The sequence below is a fragment of the Dermacentor andersoni genome, chromosome 8 (assembly GCF_023375885.2).
Source record: "Dermacentor andersoni chromosome 8, qqDerAnde1_hic_scaffold, whole genome shotgun sequence".
NCBI lineage: Eukaryota > Metazoa > Arthropoda > Arachnida > Ixodida > Ixodidae > Dermacentor > Dermacentor andersoni.
In genome coordinates, this window is record NC_092821.1 from 141,619,961 (window position 1) to 141,634,383 (window position 14,423).

General features: G+C 48.2%; 1 protein-coding gene across 1 annotated transcript in view; it reads right to left on the reverse strand.

Annotated features, from left to right (window-relative positions):
* The window catches only part of Myo10A (unconventional myosin 10A), a 118,412-nt gene extending 104,364 nt beyond the window's left edge, over positions 1-14,048 (reverse strand). Inside the window, exons 1-6 of the mRNA XM_072284133.1 lie at positions 12,937-14,048; positions 11,098-11,186; positions 9,929-9,992; positions 6,662-6,771; positions 2,210-2,284; positions 1,023-1,287 (exon numbers count right to left, since the gene is read on the reverse strand). Of these exons, the coding sequence (XP_072140234.1) occupies positions 1,023-1,287; positions 2,210-2,284; positions 6,662-6,771; positions 9,929-9,992; positions 11,098-11,186; positions 12,937-13,200 (867 nt within the window). The 5' untranslated portion in view covers positions 13,201-14,048. The remainder of the gene's footprint in view (positions 1-1,022; positions 1,288-2,209; positions 2,285-6,661; positions 6,772-9,928; positions 9,993-11,097; positions 11,187-12,936) is intronic.
* Between the last annotated feature and the right edge of the window lie 375 nt (positions 14,049-14,423).

Here is a 14,423-nt window from a genome sequence, read left to right on the forward strand (position 1 = left end):
ACAGACGCCGGCACCACCCTCTTCATCCGGTTATCGATTTTCATTGCGCTGGCTTGGCCCCATCGAATCCATCTCCACTTGAGCGCGCTCCTCTCCTCTTGTGAGCCAATTAGATAAGACAAGCCGCTCAGTGTAGTCAATGTTATTCATTTTTCTAGCAAACAAAAGTGACTTCCTATAAACGAGGAGAGCATTTTATTGGTCTACTCAGACAACCCTGCGGGTCACCGCCCGATGCTTGCGTGTGACGTAACGCAAATTTGATGTCAGGAGATTGGAATAAAAACATATTGGAATAGTTTTACGTTATAGGGCCCCTGGATAATGTTTGACCAATTGTCGTGGAGGGCTAGCGGCGCAGAATTCTGATGGAAACAGATCGGAATAGCTTCACGTTACAGCGCCCCAGGTCAAACTCAAGAACACCCTCGAATATTATAGACGAACGCGTACTTCGCCCTGTCTTCGTTAATTTTTGTCTTTTCGCAACAAAACCGTTATATAGAGTTAACGCGTGTGTCCCCGCGTTCGTTTTCTTTGAAAGAGAATGTTTCCTGAAAGCAAAATTCTAAAAATCACGTTATGGTTCGTCACTGCGCCATTACCCGTCGCCACCAGCGACTGTTTTTTTTTTTTTTTTTTCATTCGTTCATTCTTTATTTACAACGCATTTTACAAAATACAAGAGCATTAGAGGTTCCTGCAAAAGTCACTAAAGGAAACTTCGGCGCTATAGTGAGTTATGGGAACTGCAAGCTCCGCGTTTCAGGACTGGTTAACAGGACTGGACAGGGTGGTTAACCTAGGACTGGTTAACCACCCTGCCTTTCGTTTATCGTTTTCTCTCTCTCTCCCTTGCCGGAGATCTGTTCCTGCAAGCAGCAAAGCGGTCTCCCACCCCCTTCCCCCAGTGTAAGGTAGGCAACTGGGCTCAGTGCTGGTTAACCACCCCGCCTTTCGTGCATCATTTTCTCTGTCTTGCCGGGGGTGTCTGTGGCTGCGAGCGGCAAGGCCCTGCTCACCTGCGTGACGATGCGCGACTTCTCGAGCAGGTAGTCCGTGGTGTTGGCGCCCGTGATGACGCCGTCGCGGAAGAAGAGCCGCAGGTACTTGCCGAACCGCGACGAGTTGTCGTTGCGCACCGTCTTGGCGTTGCCGAACGCCTCGAGGAGCGGCGAGGCCTCGAGGATCTGCTCGGTGACCAGGTTGCTCGGGCTCCGGTTCACCGCGGCCAGGTACTGCAGCGCCAGCTTGGTGCTCTCCGTCTTGCCGGCGCCGCTCTCGCCGCTGCGTGGAGTGGGGGAGGGGGGCACAGAGAGATTCCGGGGCGTGAGAACTCGCAGCGAAGTACACGGTCGACAGGTGGTGGCGATTTGAACACGTTTGGCGCTGCGTATTATCATCGAATGGACGCGCGGGAACGCTAAGGGACGCGGAGAAGCGCTGGACATATCCAACCAGGGGATCCGGAACCGGAAGTGGTGGGGGGGGGGGGGAGGGCGCACTGAGCGCAAGCCCTGAAGGCTTCCATTATCGTAAAATGCGCTTCTATTTGAACGAACTGGAGAAATAAACAATTCGTTTACGTGCAAAGAAAGACAGGGGGAAGGGGGAGTGATGCGAGCTTTCGGCTGCTCTTCAGCTTCGTAAGGCTACCAAGAAGAACCGATGTTAGTATCACTAGGATTACGTAGGGGTGTTGGCGGGCTAAGGACGAAAGGAATTGCCGTAAACTCCCTCGTGAAGTACGGAACAGCTTCGCACGAGTTCTCGCACGGCGCGACGGAGGGTGCATTTATACTTTCGCTTGTGCTCGCAAGAGGTCGTTCTGGTAAGCCGGCATTGTATCGCACACGCGCACGAATTAGACTACTGCGTTAGCATAAGTATGGTAGAGAGGGTGGTCGCCTGTTTTATGCTAACGTGCCAATAGTTTCCGAAGCGAGCGACCACGCCTAGTTATGAGAGCAACGGTTGAGTCATCTTTAGAGACTCACATGTAGCCGTATACTTATACAGACTGACGTGCAGCGGACCCTGAAACCGCGACACACACAGTGTAACACTTCATGACAACGCAGCCGTCTATGATCAAACCGCACATGCGAAGGCCAGTACTGTTCGTTACAGAAGGTGAGTGCGCGCCCTCGGAGTCAACCGCAAAAAAAGAAAAAAAGGGAAGGAAAGAAAACAAGCAGCGTGCGTTCACCTGATGACGATCACCTGGTCCTCGCTGTCCTTGCTCATCTTCGAGTAGGCGGCGCTGCTGATGGCGAACAGGTGGCTGCGAAACGAGTTCACAAACAGAAACGTGGTAAGAGACTTCTGGGTCAGAGTATTTCGCTACGCTACGCGTGTACCACACACTCCGGTCAAATGAATGACCCAGAGTGACAAGACCTCGAGAGCTTTTCCCTCCAAAAGGGGCCAAACGAGTAGAACGAACGTGAAACTGACTTCGCCCGCTTCCCTTCGTTCTTCGAAGCAGCGAGAAGGAAACCGGTATGTACCTGTCCTCGGCTACTTGCTCGCGGCAGAGGAGGACGTCGTCGTCGCATCCGAACGTCGCAGTATCCATCGCATCGCCCTCGCGGGCTTGCCCCAGTCCATTCCCGCGCGAGCCGTATCGGACCGAACCGCGCCAGAGACGCTTCGACCGCGACTCGCACTTCGCGCCCGCTGCTTTCTCAATCACCCGACGACAGTTCGCACACGAGCAGTGGCGTACAGCCGGCGCCACTGAGAGACAAAAATGCGAAGACGTCCGCGCTTGCGTGCACGTGGCAAAAAGAAGCGCGCTAAGTAGACTGGCGGCGTCTGAGGAAGGACGGAGCGATAGGAGTAGGGGGGGTGTCAGCTTTGCAAACGGTCAAGCTGACAAGTTCTCCACTCGAAGCTGCTGCTTCGCTGCAGTGCCCAGAGGCCAGGGCGTCTACGTACCATCTCCTCCCCAACCCGCAAGCAAGCAGGCAAGCAAACAAACAAACAAACAAACAAACAAACTTTCTCTCTTGTACGGTCAGTGCAATGACACCACACATCCCCCTCTCTGTCGCACCTTTTGTAACGTGCTCACGAATCCGGGGATGGGTTCAGACAATACACCCAGCAACGCTCACACCCTCGCCCCCTCCCTTCTTTGGCAGAGGGGACTCCGTTTCGCGGTCTTCAAAGGGGACCCCGACTTGCTCAAAGGTGCACCTGCCCTCCCCTCCTACAGCAACGAAGGGAGAAAGGGAGCAACCCGCAAGACGTTTCGTAGAGGTAATTATGACGAGAGAATCGAAAGAGAACAATAAAGTCAGAACAAGCATGAGTCTCGGAATGTTTCTTCACAGCCATGACCTTGCGTTCGAAGTCACTAGGGCCACTAAAGGGCCACTAAAGGGCCACTAAAGGGCCACTAAAGGGCCACTAAAGGGCCGCTAAAGAGGAATATCAATTTCAAAGCGGGTTAGTGAGTTACGCTCACCCCCGGCGCGGTAGCCCAGTGGCTATGGCGTTGCGCTGCCGATCTGGAGGTCGCGGGTTCGATCCCGACCGCGGCGGCCGCATTTAGATGCGAGTACGGAACGCTCGTGCACGTTGAAGAACCCGCTGGTAGTTGGAATTAATCCGGAGTCATCCACTATTCGGCGTGCCTCCTAATCAGATCGTTGCTCTGTAAAGCCCGTGATAATTGAATTTAAGTTACTCTTCTACAATACAAAAAAAAAGTTGTTTTTACAATGAGCGTATCTTCGGCCAGTGGCGAAAGACCGGTTCATTGTTACTACGCCTACTGATTTATTAAGAGATCATTTACTGGCTTACTTTTCGTTTCTAAAAAAAAGAGTGAGTGACTCAATGATCTTCTGATTCAAGCATTTTAGTATTTTTGATGTTTTCTTTTTCAGAAAAACGAAAGCGACACCTAAGAATTTCTTTAAATGCTTTTGTCTTATTGCCCGTATTTGAAGATTGGCAGGATAACAGACGGTCCCTTGCGTGGTCTGCCAAAATATGCTCGAAACGACGCGTGTTACCTGTTAAAACGGAGAGAGCGTACCCACTCCATCTATGGCTCTTTGCTTTGCGTTAAAAACGGCGGCACTGAATGTCAAATGGTACATGATACACGTCAAAGCACATCAAGGTTCGAAGAAGCACAAAGCAAAATTATTTTTAATCTGATATTTTTCGTCGTTTCATCCTTGTTAGATAACACCTTCATTTTTTTTTCTAGACTGATGGAATGACCAAACCGAATTGAACATTTCAGCGACCACAGGGCATCTAAGATCTTCCAAAGTTGGTTTGAAGGCTCGAACGAGGTGCCTATATTTGAAAGCTATGTTGATCGAGATTCCCAGTGCGCCTTGGGATTTTTCATAACACGAACTGCAGCAGGAAGTTCGGGTGTGAATGTGTCGTTATTGCTTTGAAGACGGCCCACTGTAGGACGAGCACTTGATTTTTTACTGATTCCTACTGATTTTTCATGCAAGAAGCTACTGCTATTTCTTCATGACATGTAGCAACACAGGACGGGGGCTGCAACATGGCACTGGCGTTCTCGCTCTAGCTGCTCATGACCTCGAAAGATTTCGAAAGCGTCTATACTCCGGTCTTGTTAATAGTTTACGGATAAACAAGAACTACACTGCACTCTAAAGGGACCAAAGGCTCAATCTAGCGCGTAAATGTGCAGGGCGAAACGTTCTTTGTTTGCGATGAACTTGACATCGTCCTGGTCGACGGCAGCTTCGCTTGCGGTAGCCTCCGAAATACGTGCACATACGTCACCGTTCTCGGAGTCCGCTGGGCGAGCACTAACGCCGCAATGAATTGCAATGCGCCGAAGGTACGCGATAGTTCTGAAGTAAACACCCAATCAAAAGTGGATTCCAATCCGGCTGCCAATCATCTTGATCATAAATGTCGTTCAGGTAGATGATAATATGAGTGAAATGTACGAAACAGGGGGCATTATTATTATGTATGAATGTACTACGGCTATTCTTGTATAGTCTCCAATCATGTGCTCTTTCTCTATAGAATGTTTCAGTACCCTTCATTGATGAGTTGTGACATGTTGCTCTTCTGTATTAACCTAAAATGAGTTATCAATATAAATAATTAAATTGCTTTCGCCATGCAATCCATCCCGCTTCAGTTTGTGATAGGAAAGCACTTGCCTACACTTTTTATTCTGTGCATTTTGTATCTGAATGATGCTTTCTACTCTGCATTATTTTTTCTCGAGCTCTCCTGCTGGTTGATGTAATTGGCTTCGTTGTGTGTATTATTATGCATGAATGTACTACTGCGCTTCTTGTATAGCCTCCAATCATTATGTGCTCTTTTTCTATAGAATGTTCTGGTACCGTTCATTGATACGTTGTGACATGTTGCTCACCCCTGTAATAATCTCCATATGCGATTGACAGTATTTCATAAACAAACAAAAGAAGTTATTCTGGACGCCATAGAGCTTTCTAAAAAAATACTAGAGAGATCTTTAGTATCTACACGAGAGGGTCCGCAGGAGCTGCAAGCATTGAAGCTTCATTCAGCATTGGCAGATGCGTAGCCGGGATTTAAGGGGGGGGGGGGGGGGGGGGTAGGAGGGGCACCGGAAACTCGACACCCACCGAATCTCTGTGTGCCAGGATAATTCGCATAAAACTATGAACGAAAACATCTGCCTGCTCCCGGTCAATCGCGCGCCGCCTCCACCCTCGAAAAATTTATGGGTGCACCATTGAGCGTGGAAATGATAGCACGTGAATTTGCCTAGGCATTCTCCGTATGGATTCAAAGCACTGCGTGATATTGCAAACTGATTCTTTCCGACAAAAGTATTGCGACATAAATGCCAGAATTCGCAGGGACGACGCACATCCGCAGAGTCTCATTGCCTTCTACGTGTTGAAAAATGGCATTGGTTAGAAATGTGGGCCGGCAAAGGCACATTAAACGTAGTAAATAAACTCACAAGAGCACCTAATGCCCCAAGCACGAAGATTAGACAAATCCGTCTACTAACTATAATTTACGTGGTATTTGTGAAGGGACCAGCGCCAGAATTGCCTCCAGTAAGTTTGGTAAAAAAGTCTATGCTGAACACTGTCAAATTCCGCCATATTGTCGAACTGGCCATCTTGTCAGCTCTCATTGGAACACAGGGTTGCTGCGGCCTCTCTGATTGGTTTAAAAGGCCAATATGGCGGAATTTCACCGGGCGTCAATAGTATAGCTTCCGTGATAGAATGGTGCAGTTCCCGAAGCAAGCCAAATTTTTGTTACGTACATACTATTTGACCGTATCTCTGCACACCGCATCACGAGCTGCTATACCAGCGTTTTCCGACAGTAGCGATCAATCGAAGCACTGCAGCCGACTCGTGCATAGTATGCAAATGGTTGTAAGGATGCTGTTTTTTTTTTCTGGCCATGCTAACTTGACATCGCTGCGTACTGAAACTGGGAACTAGTTTGTGTAATAGCCCAAGGCGGCGGGGACCGTGAGTCAAATCAAAAGACGAATCTAAACATTTCATATTCCCCTCGCAAAATGTCGTTAAGTTCTGTTGTTCGCTTTCGCTCTGAAGTATTTTCTCTATGAGCCACATGTACCCGAGTATAGTTACTTGTGAATCAGGAGGCTTGTAATACTCACGGCGGCAGCGTCCCGAGAATCTGCCCCTGGTACTTGTTGACGACGTCGACGCCGTACACGTCGAACATCTTGTACGGATTCACGGCCACCAGGATGCTGCCCGTGTAAGTCTGCGAACACAGGGCGGGGCACAGATGTTACGTATTGCGGAGGAAGAGAGGGACCCGCAAGTCGGCATTTACATTAAGTCAATACGCGGACACCGAGACCATGTAACGATTAGTACTTTCGAGGACCTATCACGGCGATTCAGCCTTCTTTCCTCCGTAAAATTTATATTGCTTGTATACATGTGTGCGTGTTTTGAAGGACAGTTTCGGCTACAGCGAACCGATAGGCCTCGAAACACCGTCTTTCGACTTTTGCACATCGCAAAAGTGCACACACTCTTTTCCTTTATAACGTTGCACTTTCATATTGGCACTTTTGCAACAGGACATAACGCGAATAGTGCATGCTTCCGCATCTGCGCTATTGTTGTTGCACTTACTCTCCGTCAATCATATACACTTTGCCAATGTACACTGCGGTACAGACATTGAGATACATCTTCTCTCTATTATTTAGTGACGTTTAATTTTTATCTGAAACGTAGCCCGCTTCAGTATAGGCACCTACATATCAGCAAGCTCCACAACGTATCGTTAGATTTGTTCTAAAGCTTTACTTTTTCCCCTTACCAATTCTTCGTATTGGGCCAAATTGCGTGTCATCCAATCAAACACAACATTTATCCAATCAATCAAGTTATTTATTTATTAGTTATAAATACTACAATCCCTGGCCGGGATTTTAGTAGGGTGGGAAATGAGTGATACATGATCTGATACGATAATATTGGCGGACAAGAGAGAGAGAAAAAAAGAAAAAACAAAAATGCATACAATGCAATCCATATACTCACACACATATACACAGATATATACCGATATGGCATATCTATAAACACATGCGCACACATGTACATACGGTATACACGCGCTCATTTCATATAAAGCAGTAAATTTACAAAGCAGGTTAGCGAAGCACAAAAGCAAAATATATATGAACAACGAGATTTACATGCACAAGCTGGAGACAAACTCAGCCAGGATATACAGAATTGCTCTTCAATTTTGGTCATTTCGCATTACACTTTATGCTCTTGTACGTCGACGTGCCATTGCATAATGGCAATTTTTCCTCTCTAAACTGCAGCCGACTTTCACTATGTGCATCATGGCTCTTAAGTTTTGCCATATCTGAAATTTGGCCAATTCGGAATACGCGTTTGCCTGACCGGCAGGTTTCACAGCTCGCTCTTTTCATGTTATCGCATTTCCTGAAAACGAACGCGCTTGCACTTGCTGCGGTGGCATTTTAGTTTCAATTTAACACGACTTTCAGGCTATTGCGCTATTTCTGTTGCACAGTCAAGTGCGATTAAACGCACTTCCACAATTGCTGTTGCACATTTAAGTGCGATTGAAGGCACTTGCACTGCTTATATTGCACGTACGAGTGCGACTGAACGTATACTTGCACTGTTTCTGCCGCTCGCACGTTCAATTTTAGTCCGTACTGCTGTAAGGTAGGCATTTTCTTTCAACTTCTTTTTTCAGAAGTAGTTTAGTTAGCATAAAGAAACATCAGACATCAGACATTGAACGTAGTTGCACTATTTCTGTCGCATGTCCAATTTTAGTCTACTGCTGCAATCATCTTTCAATTTCTTTTTTGCAGAAGTAGTTTAGCATAAAGAAACAGCAGGCGTGTGCGTTCATGCTAAACTACTTCTGTTGCACTTTCAAATTCGATTGAACGCGCTTGCACTACGTATGTTGCACATTCAATTTTATTCTACTGCGCTGTAAGCTAAGTATTTTCTTTCAATTTTTTTCAGAAGTAGTTTGGCATGAAGAAACAGCACGCGCGTGTATTCATGCTAAACTACTTCTCTTGCTCATTCAAATGTGATTGAACACGGTTGCACTACTTTAGATGCATATTCAAGTGCGACTCAGTGCACTACGGTTGCACTATTTCTGCTGAACGTTCAAGTTCGACTGAATTTTAGCCTCCTAGTTGCACTTGCGCAACCCCAATAACGCACTTGCATTCACATGAATCCGAAAGTATAAGCGCACTAGTATACTTTGAACGCTGCTGCTTCATGCTAAACTAATTCCGTTGCTCGTTCAAATGCGCTTGAACGCGCTTGTCCCAACTCTACTGCACACTCAAGTGCGGTTGAACTTTAGCCTCTTAGTCGAACTTGCACTGCCTGAACAACGCATTCGCACTCGCACGTACCTACAAGCACAAGTGCACAGACCGGTGTAAAGTACGAATTCCATTTCGCCACCGCAAAAGCCTAAACGACGTACGCTCGAAAGCTCCTGCATGCGAAACCTGTCAGATATGCAAGGCCCGTCGAGTCACTTCAGTCTTCCTCCCCTCCTTTCGCGTCGGCGTTCGCGCCTGACGGCACACTGCAGTGACAACGCCACGTCCGATCCGGAAGCTCGAGCTGTTTTCCCATTGTTTACAAAGCCGCAGGCGCCGGTCGACCACTGCGCCAGGAACGCGGCCATCGCCGACTGCATTCGTCGCGCGACCACAGAGTCGGAGAGAGAGAGAGAGAGAGAGAGGAAAGGGGAAAGGCAAGGAGGTTAACCAGAGAAAAAGGTCCGGTTTGCTACCCTACGCTGGGGAGAGAGAGGAGGGGGAGGTAAAGTGGTAACAAAGTATAGAGATAGAGAAAGAAAGGAGCAGAGTCGGAAACAAGCGTGCAACTCACTGCAGGGCAGTCCGTGTGGCTACACGAAAAGTGCATATCGACGGTCTCGGAATTTCTCGATGCGATCGTTCGTAATGTGGCTCCGATGATCCGAACCGTGCCCGTGCGAGACACTTACGCGCCCTAAGGATATGAAACGAAATGGAAAACCGACGGGAAGCGGATCGTCCTGTCGTGTTTCCTGTCTGGCTAACATAACGCAGCCGTCCACCACGGCTGCGGGATAACATCGTCAGATAGAAACCCGTTGCCACCGCGGAATTCCTTGCTGGCAAAATGCGGGGATATTTAGCTATAGAAGCATAGCACCGCGAATTGTCGTGCAAGTGACATGCGCCTCTTTAGGCGACCCAGCTGACGTGACAGAATTGTGCTGTCTGGCACTGTTTTTTTTTTTCTTGAAAGGTCTGTTTCTACTGAAAAAAAAACGATCACCTGGTACTCCGGCAATTTTTCGCAGTAAAGGGAGCTCCATCGAGCAAACTTACGTATATCTTTTCCTTGTCGTAGCGGATCTTGAGGTTCCACAGGAGCGCTGCCTCGCTCAAGTCGCTGTAAAGAGATTAACGTATACACACCTGGTCGTATACACATTGCTTCGACACACAGGGTGCTACGCGCCCAGAATTGGCAATGCTGCCGAGGGTACTTCTATGAATATAACATGAACAGAAGACTTCAACAGGCCATCATACGACGGAATTTTCAGTCGTGCGATGGGTTCATTCAGTTCTCGTATAAGGCAGCTCGTAATCGAAATATCTCCGGGAGTTGCCTTTTCCCCGATGGAGCGAGATCTAAATTACACACTCACAATAATTGTGATGTAGACAATGACTAATTCTAAAAGGAATGAACATAGTTACACATGTGGATAGCGTAGACTTTGTATGTACAGTTGTGCTCAAGTATCTTGGTGGTGGAATATCACAACCACAGTAAAGACCTAAGTTAAAAGAGGTTTCTCTATTGAAGCATGAAAATAATGAAAATAATGTCTGCACAACAGCACTTCAGGCAACGCCAGAAAAAGTTAGCATGATATACATTTTGCTACCAGGTAGTCATTGCATAGTCCAATTGCACAATACGGTCACCATATAGCTTGCTCGCTGCCTTTTCCACGTATGTTCGTCCCACGGAGGTGATCTGAATTATGAATTATGGCCTGCAGTCAAATGATAATGATCCTGGTCGGAGTGCCAGTACTTCAGCGCAGTCAGGGGAGTGCCTCAAGTGAACAGTGCAACGAGCATTGTGTAAAATCATCGCCACGGTGCTCCATCCGAAGTATGTGGTGATAAATTTCGCATTCAAGGAAGGCAGCCTGTCATGAAGTGAAGGACTCCGAGGCTGGTTGCTGTCCGAAATATCACCTGTCAGTTGTTTTATCAAATTATGTGCGCATGAGATGCACGAATCCGGATTACCTCTTGCGAGAGCCGCACACAGCTTCGTCACTATCACTGTTTTGTTTTGAGTGTACGTGCGTGTGTGTGCGTGCTATTACACCATTATCTTTCGGCGCCGCAAGCTCAAAAAGAAAACGCAGGTATCGGTCGTCTGTACCTCCTTGCTGTGATTCGAGCTGCTTGGTTCGAGACTGTTCTTTTACAAACGACGCTGCCTCGTACAAAGCACACGTCACGTGACTTACGCCAGTTTGACCATATCTTCAACGCCATCGGTTCCCAGGTCTTGCCTCTTGCGTACGGTGGACAGTTTGTGGATGGTGAACGTTTGAGCCTGCGTGAGATGCAAACCAGAACATATATATACGGACTCATCTTTTAAAGAACACATGACTTGAAAACAGATGCTTATATATTCCAGAGCTCTCACTATAGTGGCTGGAGGAGGGCGAACCTGCCCTAGATCAATACAATGTGGTCAATCTTGTTATGTCTTCCGCGGTTCCGCTTCGGTAACTGTGCTAAAGTTTTCAAATACACTAGTAAGCCCGAACAAAAGTTTACTTCGATCATAATCAACTGGGAAGGATCATTCTTATGGGCGCACGTTTGTTCTTTACGCGATACTTTCTGGTTCATCTGATTCGACCTAATTATAAATTATAGGGCAAAATTACCGTTTCGTAATTTTTGGTCGCCGCTTTTCGTGTACCGAAACTGAAGAGCTAGTTGTAGTGAGAGAGAGCTAGGAGAGGAAAGGCAGGGAGGTCAACCAGACGAGCGCCCGGTTCGCTACCCTACACTGGGGGCAAGGGAAAGGGGAATAGAGAGAGGGAAAGGGAGAGAGTGATCACCGAGTGCACGTGGGAGGATGCACAGGGACACTACAAGCGGTCTCTCAAGCCGGTGCACTTCAAGTAATGTACCAGTGCAAGAATCACCTTTTGTGCAAGTGACGGGTGTAGGGAGAGAGTAAGGGGTGTAGTAAGTTGTAGTAGGGTGTAAGTAGGGGTGTAGAGCTAGTTGTAACTTTCACAATTCAGGAAGGGGTAGAGAGATGCTGCAGGCGCAGCGTCCTCAACGTTCCTTGTTAGCAGCAAGAGGGCAAAGTTGTAGAACCACCTCTCTAACTTGACCTCGACACCAACCGCAGCGCGTTGTGCTGCACTGGGATCCTGTTGACCAGGATTCTTTCACGTTCGCAAACATTCCTCGTCGTTTCTAGCTTGTATAAACTTTATTTGTTCACCGCTTGTGCATCCATTGTGCGATTGCAGCAAAGCTTCCCTACGTGTGTGGTTGATACGTGCTTGGTATATTACACCGTTTCTTCGATTGCTTGTTTTATTTGCTTGAACGCTTTACCTGCCAAATGATCCAAGTGTCTTGCCACACCTGCTGCGTCGACGCTATAGGTGCTCGGTGTTGGGCTAAATGTGCGTATGTCTATCTCTCTACTCGCTCATTTTGTCGTGACATTTCTGTATTGTCACTGGACAACCAAATATTGTGGAAAAGCTTGCGACGAAAGTTACCAACGTTTGCAACATCATTAAAGAAGCCACCGTTTCCAAGCGCGTTCCGTACACTGCAACAATCGGCGGGACGCCAAGTTTTATGTACGTATAACATTATTAGCCCCCTCTACTCTAAGTTACAACGATAACCTGAGATTAGGTGGACGGCCGTGTAACGGCCCCTTTAACTTCATTCAAACAGATAATCTGCGCAAAATTCCCGTCTCGTGCATTGTCGAGAATGTAAACAAAGAAGTAGATGCGAGGCTTCGAAATTAAATAGTTGGTAGTGAACGTTCGTCCAGTCTAATACTTTCTCATTTGGTTCTCGTCTTCATTTCGCGCCTAATGTATTTAATTAATGCGCGTGCTGTCTTTTCGTGGTGAAACGAAAAGACATCACGTGCAGCCATGTCGAGATAACAGCGTGAAGGGCGCAAACACATGCACGTGCAACTTACTGCGTGCGCAAAAAAAAAAAAAAAAGAAAGCCACACGCAACACCTTCTACCCCCCCCCCCCCCCCCCCCTCCGGCCATCGAGGTTCATGATCTGTCATACACGCACCTTCCCGGAGACGACCGCCTGGACGGTGACGACCTGGGCGGGCTTGGAGAACTCGACCACCTCTCCGGGCAGGCTGTAGCCCAGCCCGGGATCGAACCAGACCAGCTGGCCCGGCTCGAAGTCCTCCATGGGGGACGTGGCGACCATCGAAGAAGAGGAAGACGGGGACGACGACGTCGGCAGCTGCTGCTGCTGAGACGACGGGGGCCTCGGCGAGCCGCCGCCCCGGTCGCTGGCAGCAGCCGGCCCTGGTGTTCGCCTCATGTCTCCCGGAGACGGCGGCGAGGGCTCGGCGACACGGACCGGCGGGTCGTCACGGCAGTGGTGGTGGTGGGCTGGCGGCCGCACGAGCTGTGCCCATCACTCGACGACGCCGTATCGAAGCGCCGGATGGCGGCCTCTCTGGAAAGGCGCAATCATTGAGGAGATTTAGGGAACGTGCGACGTGGCTGAAACTAGCGCAGCAAGCTAGCACATTCGCTGGTGCGGGTCCAAGAGCTTGGACGGAGTCAAGTGAAACCGAATAGTATTTTTTTTTTTGGGGCAGAAGGCCACCAGTTTTCGTATGTTACCCAGGGAGTTTAGAGAACATGTACAGATGTTGGCCCAGATTCACCATGTCTTCTTATGATTATGAATCATATGTCTTTTTATGAATTATGATTCAACATAATTGAGGAGTTTTAGGGAATGTGCGTGTAGCTGAAACCAGCATAGCAAACAAGCATATTCGCTGGCGCGGGTCCAGGAGCTTACACGGAGTCAAGTGAAATCGAACAGTAGATTTCTTCTTTTTTTTTTTTTTCAGGGCAGAAGGCCAGCGCTTTTCCGATGTTACCCAGGGAGTTTTCCAGAACATGTACAGAGGTTGGTCTAGATTCACCATCAAAAGTTTGTTGCCATGTTAAAAAGCTTGGGCAATATGAGCTGTACCCATTTCTCGACGACACTCATCAGTGCGCTGGAGGGTGGCCTTTCTAATACAGCGACAATAAGCGAGGAGCTTTAGGGAACATGTATGTATGGAGCAAACGGGCACCGATTTTGACTAATGCTTGCCGGCGCGGGTCCAAAAGAAGCCTGTAGTGGTAGATTTTGCTGGGTAGATACGGCAGCTCTTCAACACCGCCACTGGGGATTTTAAGGAACAAGTCCCAAAGCTGCATAGATTCCCCGTAAGGAGCTTCTTGCCGGGTTCACAGCTTGGACCGAACGACGTGTGCCCAGCACTCGAGCACACCGTATCGAAGCATCGCTGGGTGTGCTTTTCGGGAGAGCGAAAGTAACTGGGAAGTTTCAGGGAACGTGTGTGCGTGTGTGACAGAAATAGGCATACGTTTTCGCTGGCGCATTTGCGAAAGTATACACTGAGTCGTAAAAAGCTTACGGCAGCATGGCCTTCACACGCCTAAAGCAGCCGAACTTCATGAAGAGCGCAGAGAGTAGAGAACACACGCAAAGAGTATCCAGATTTACCAGAGAAAGTT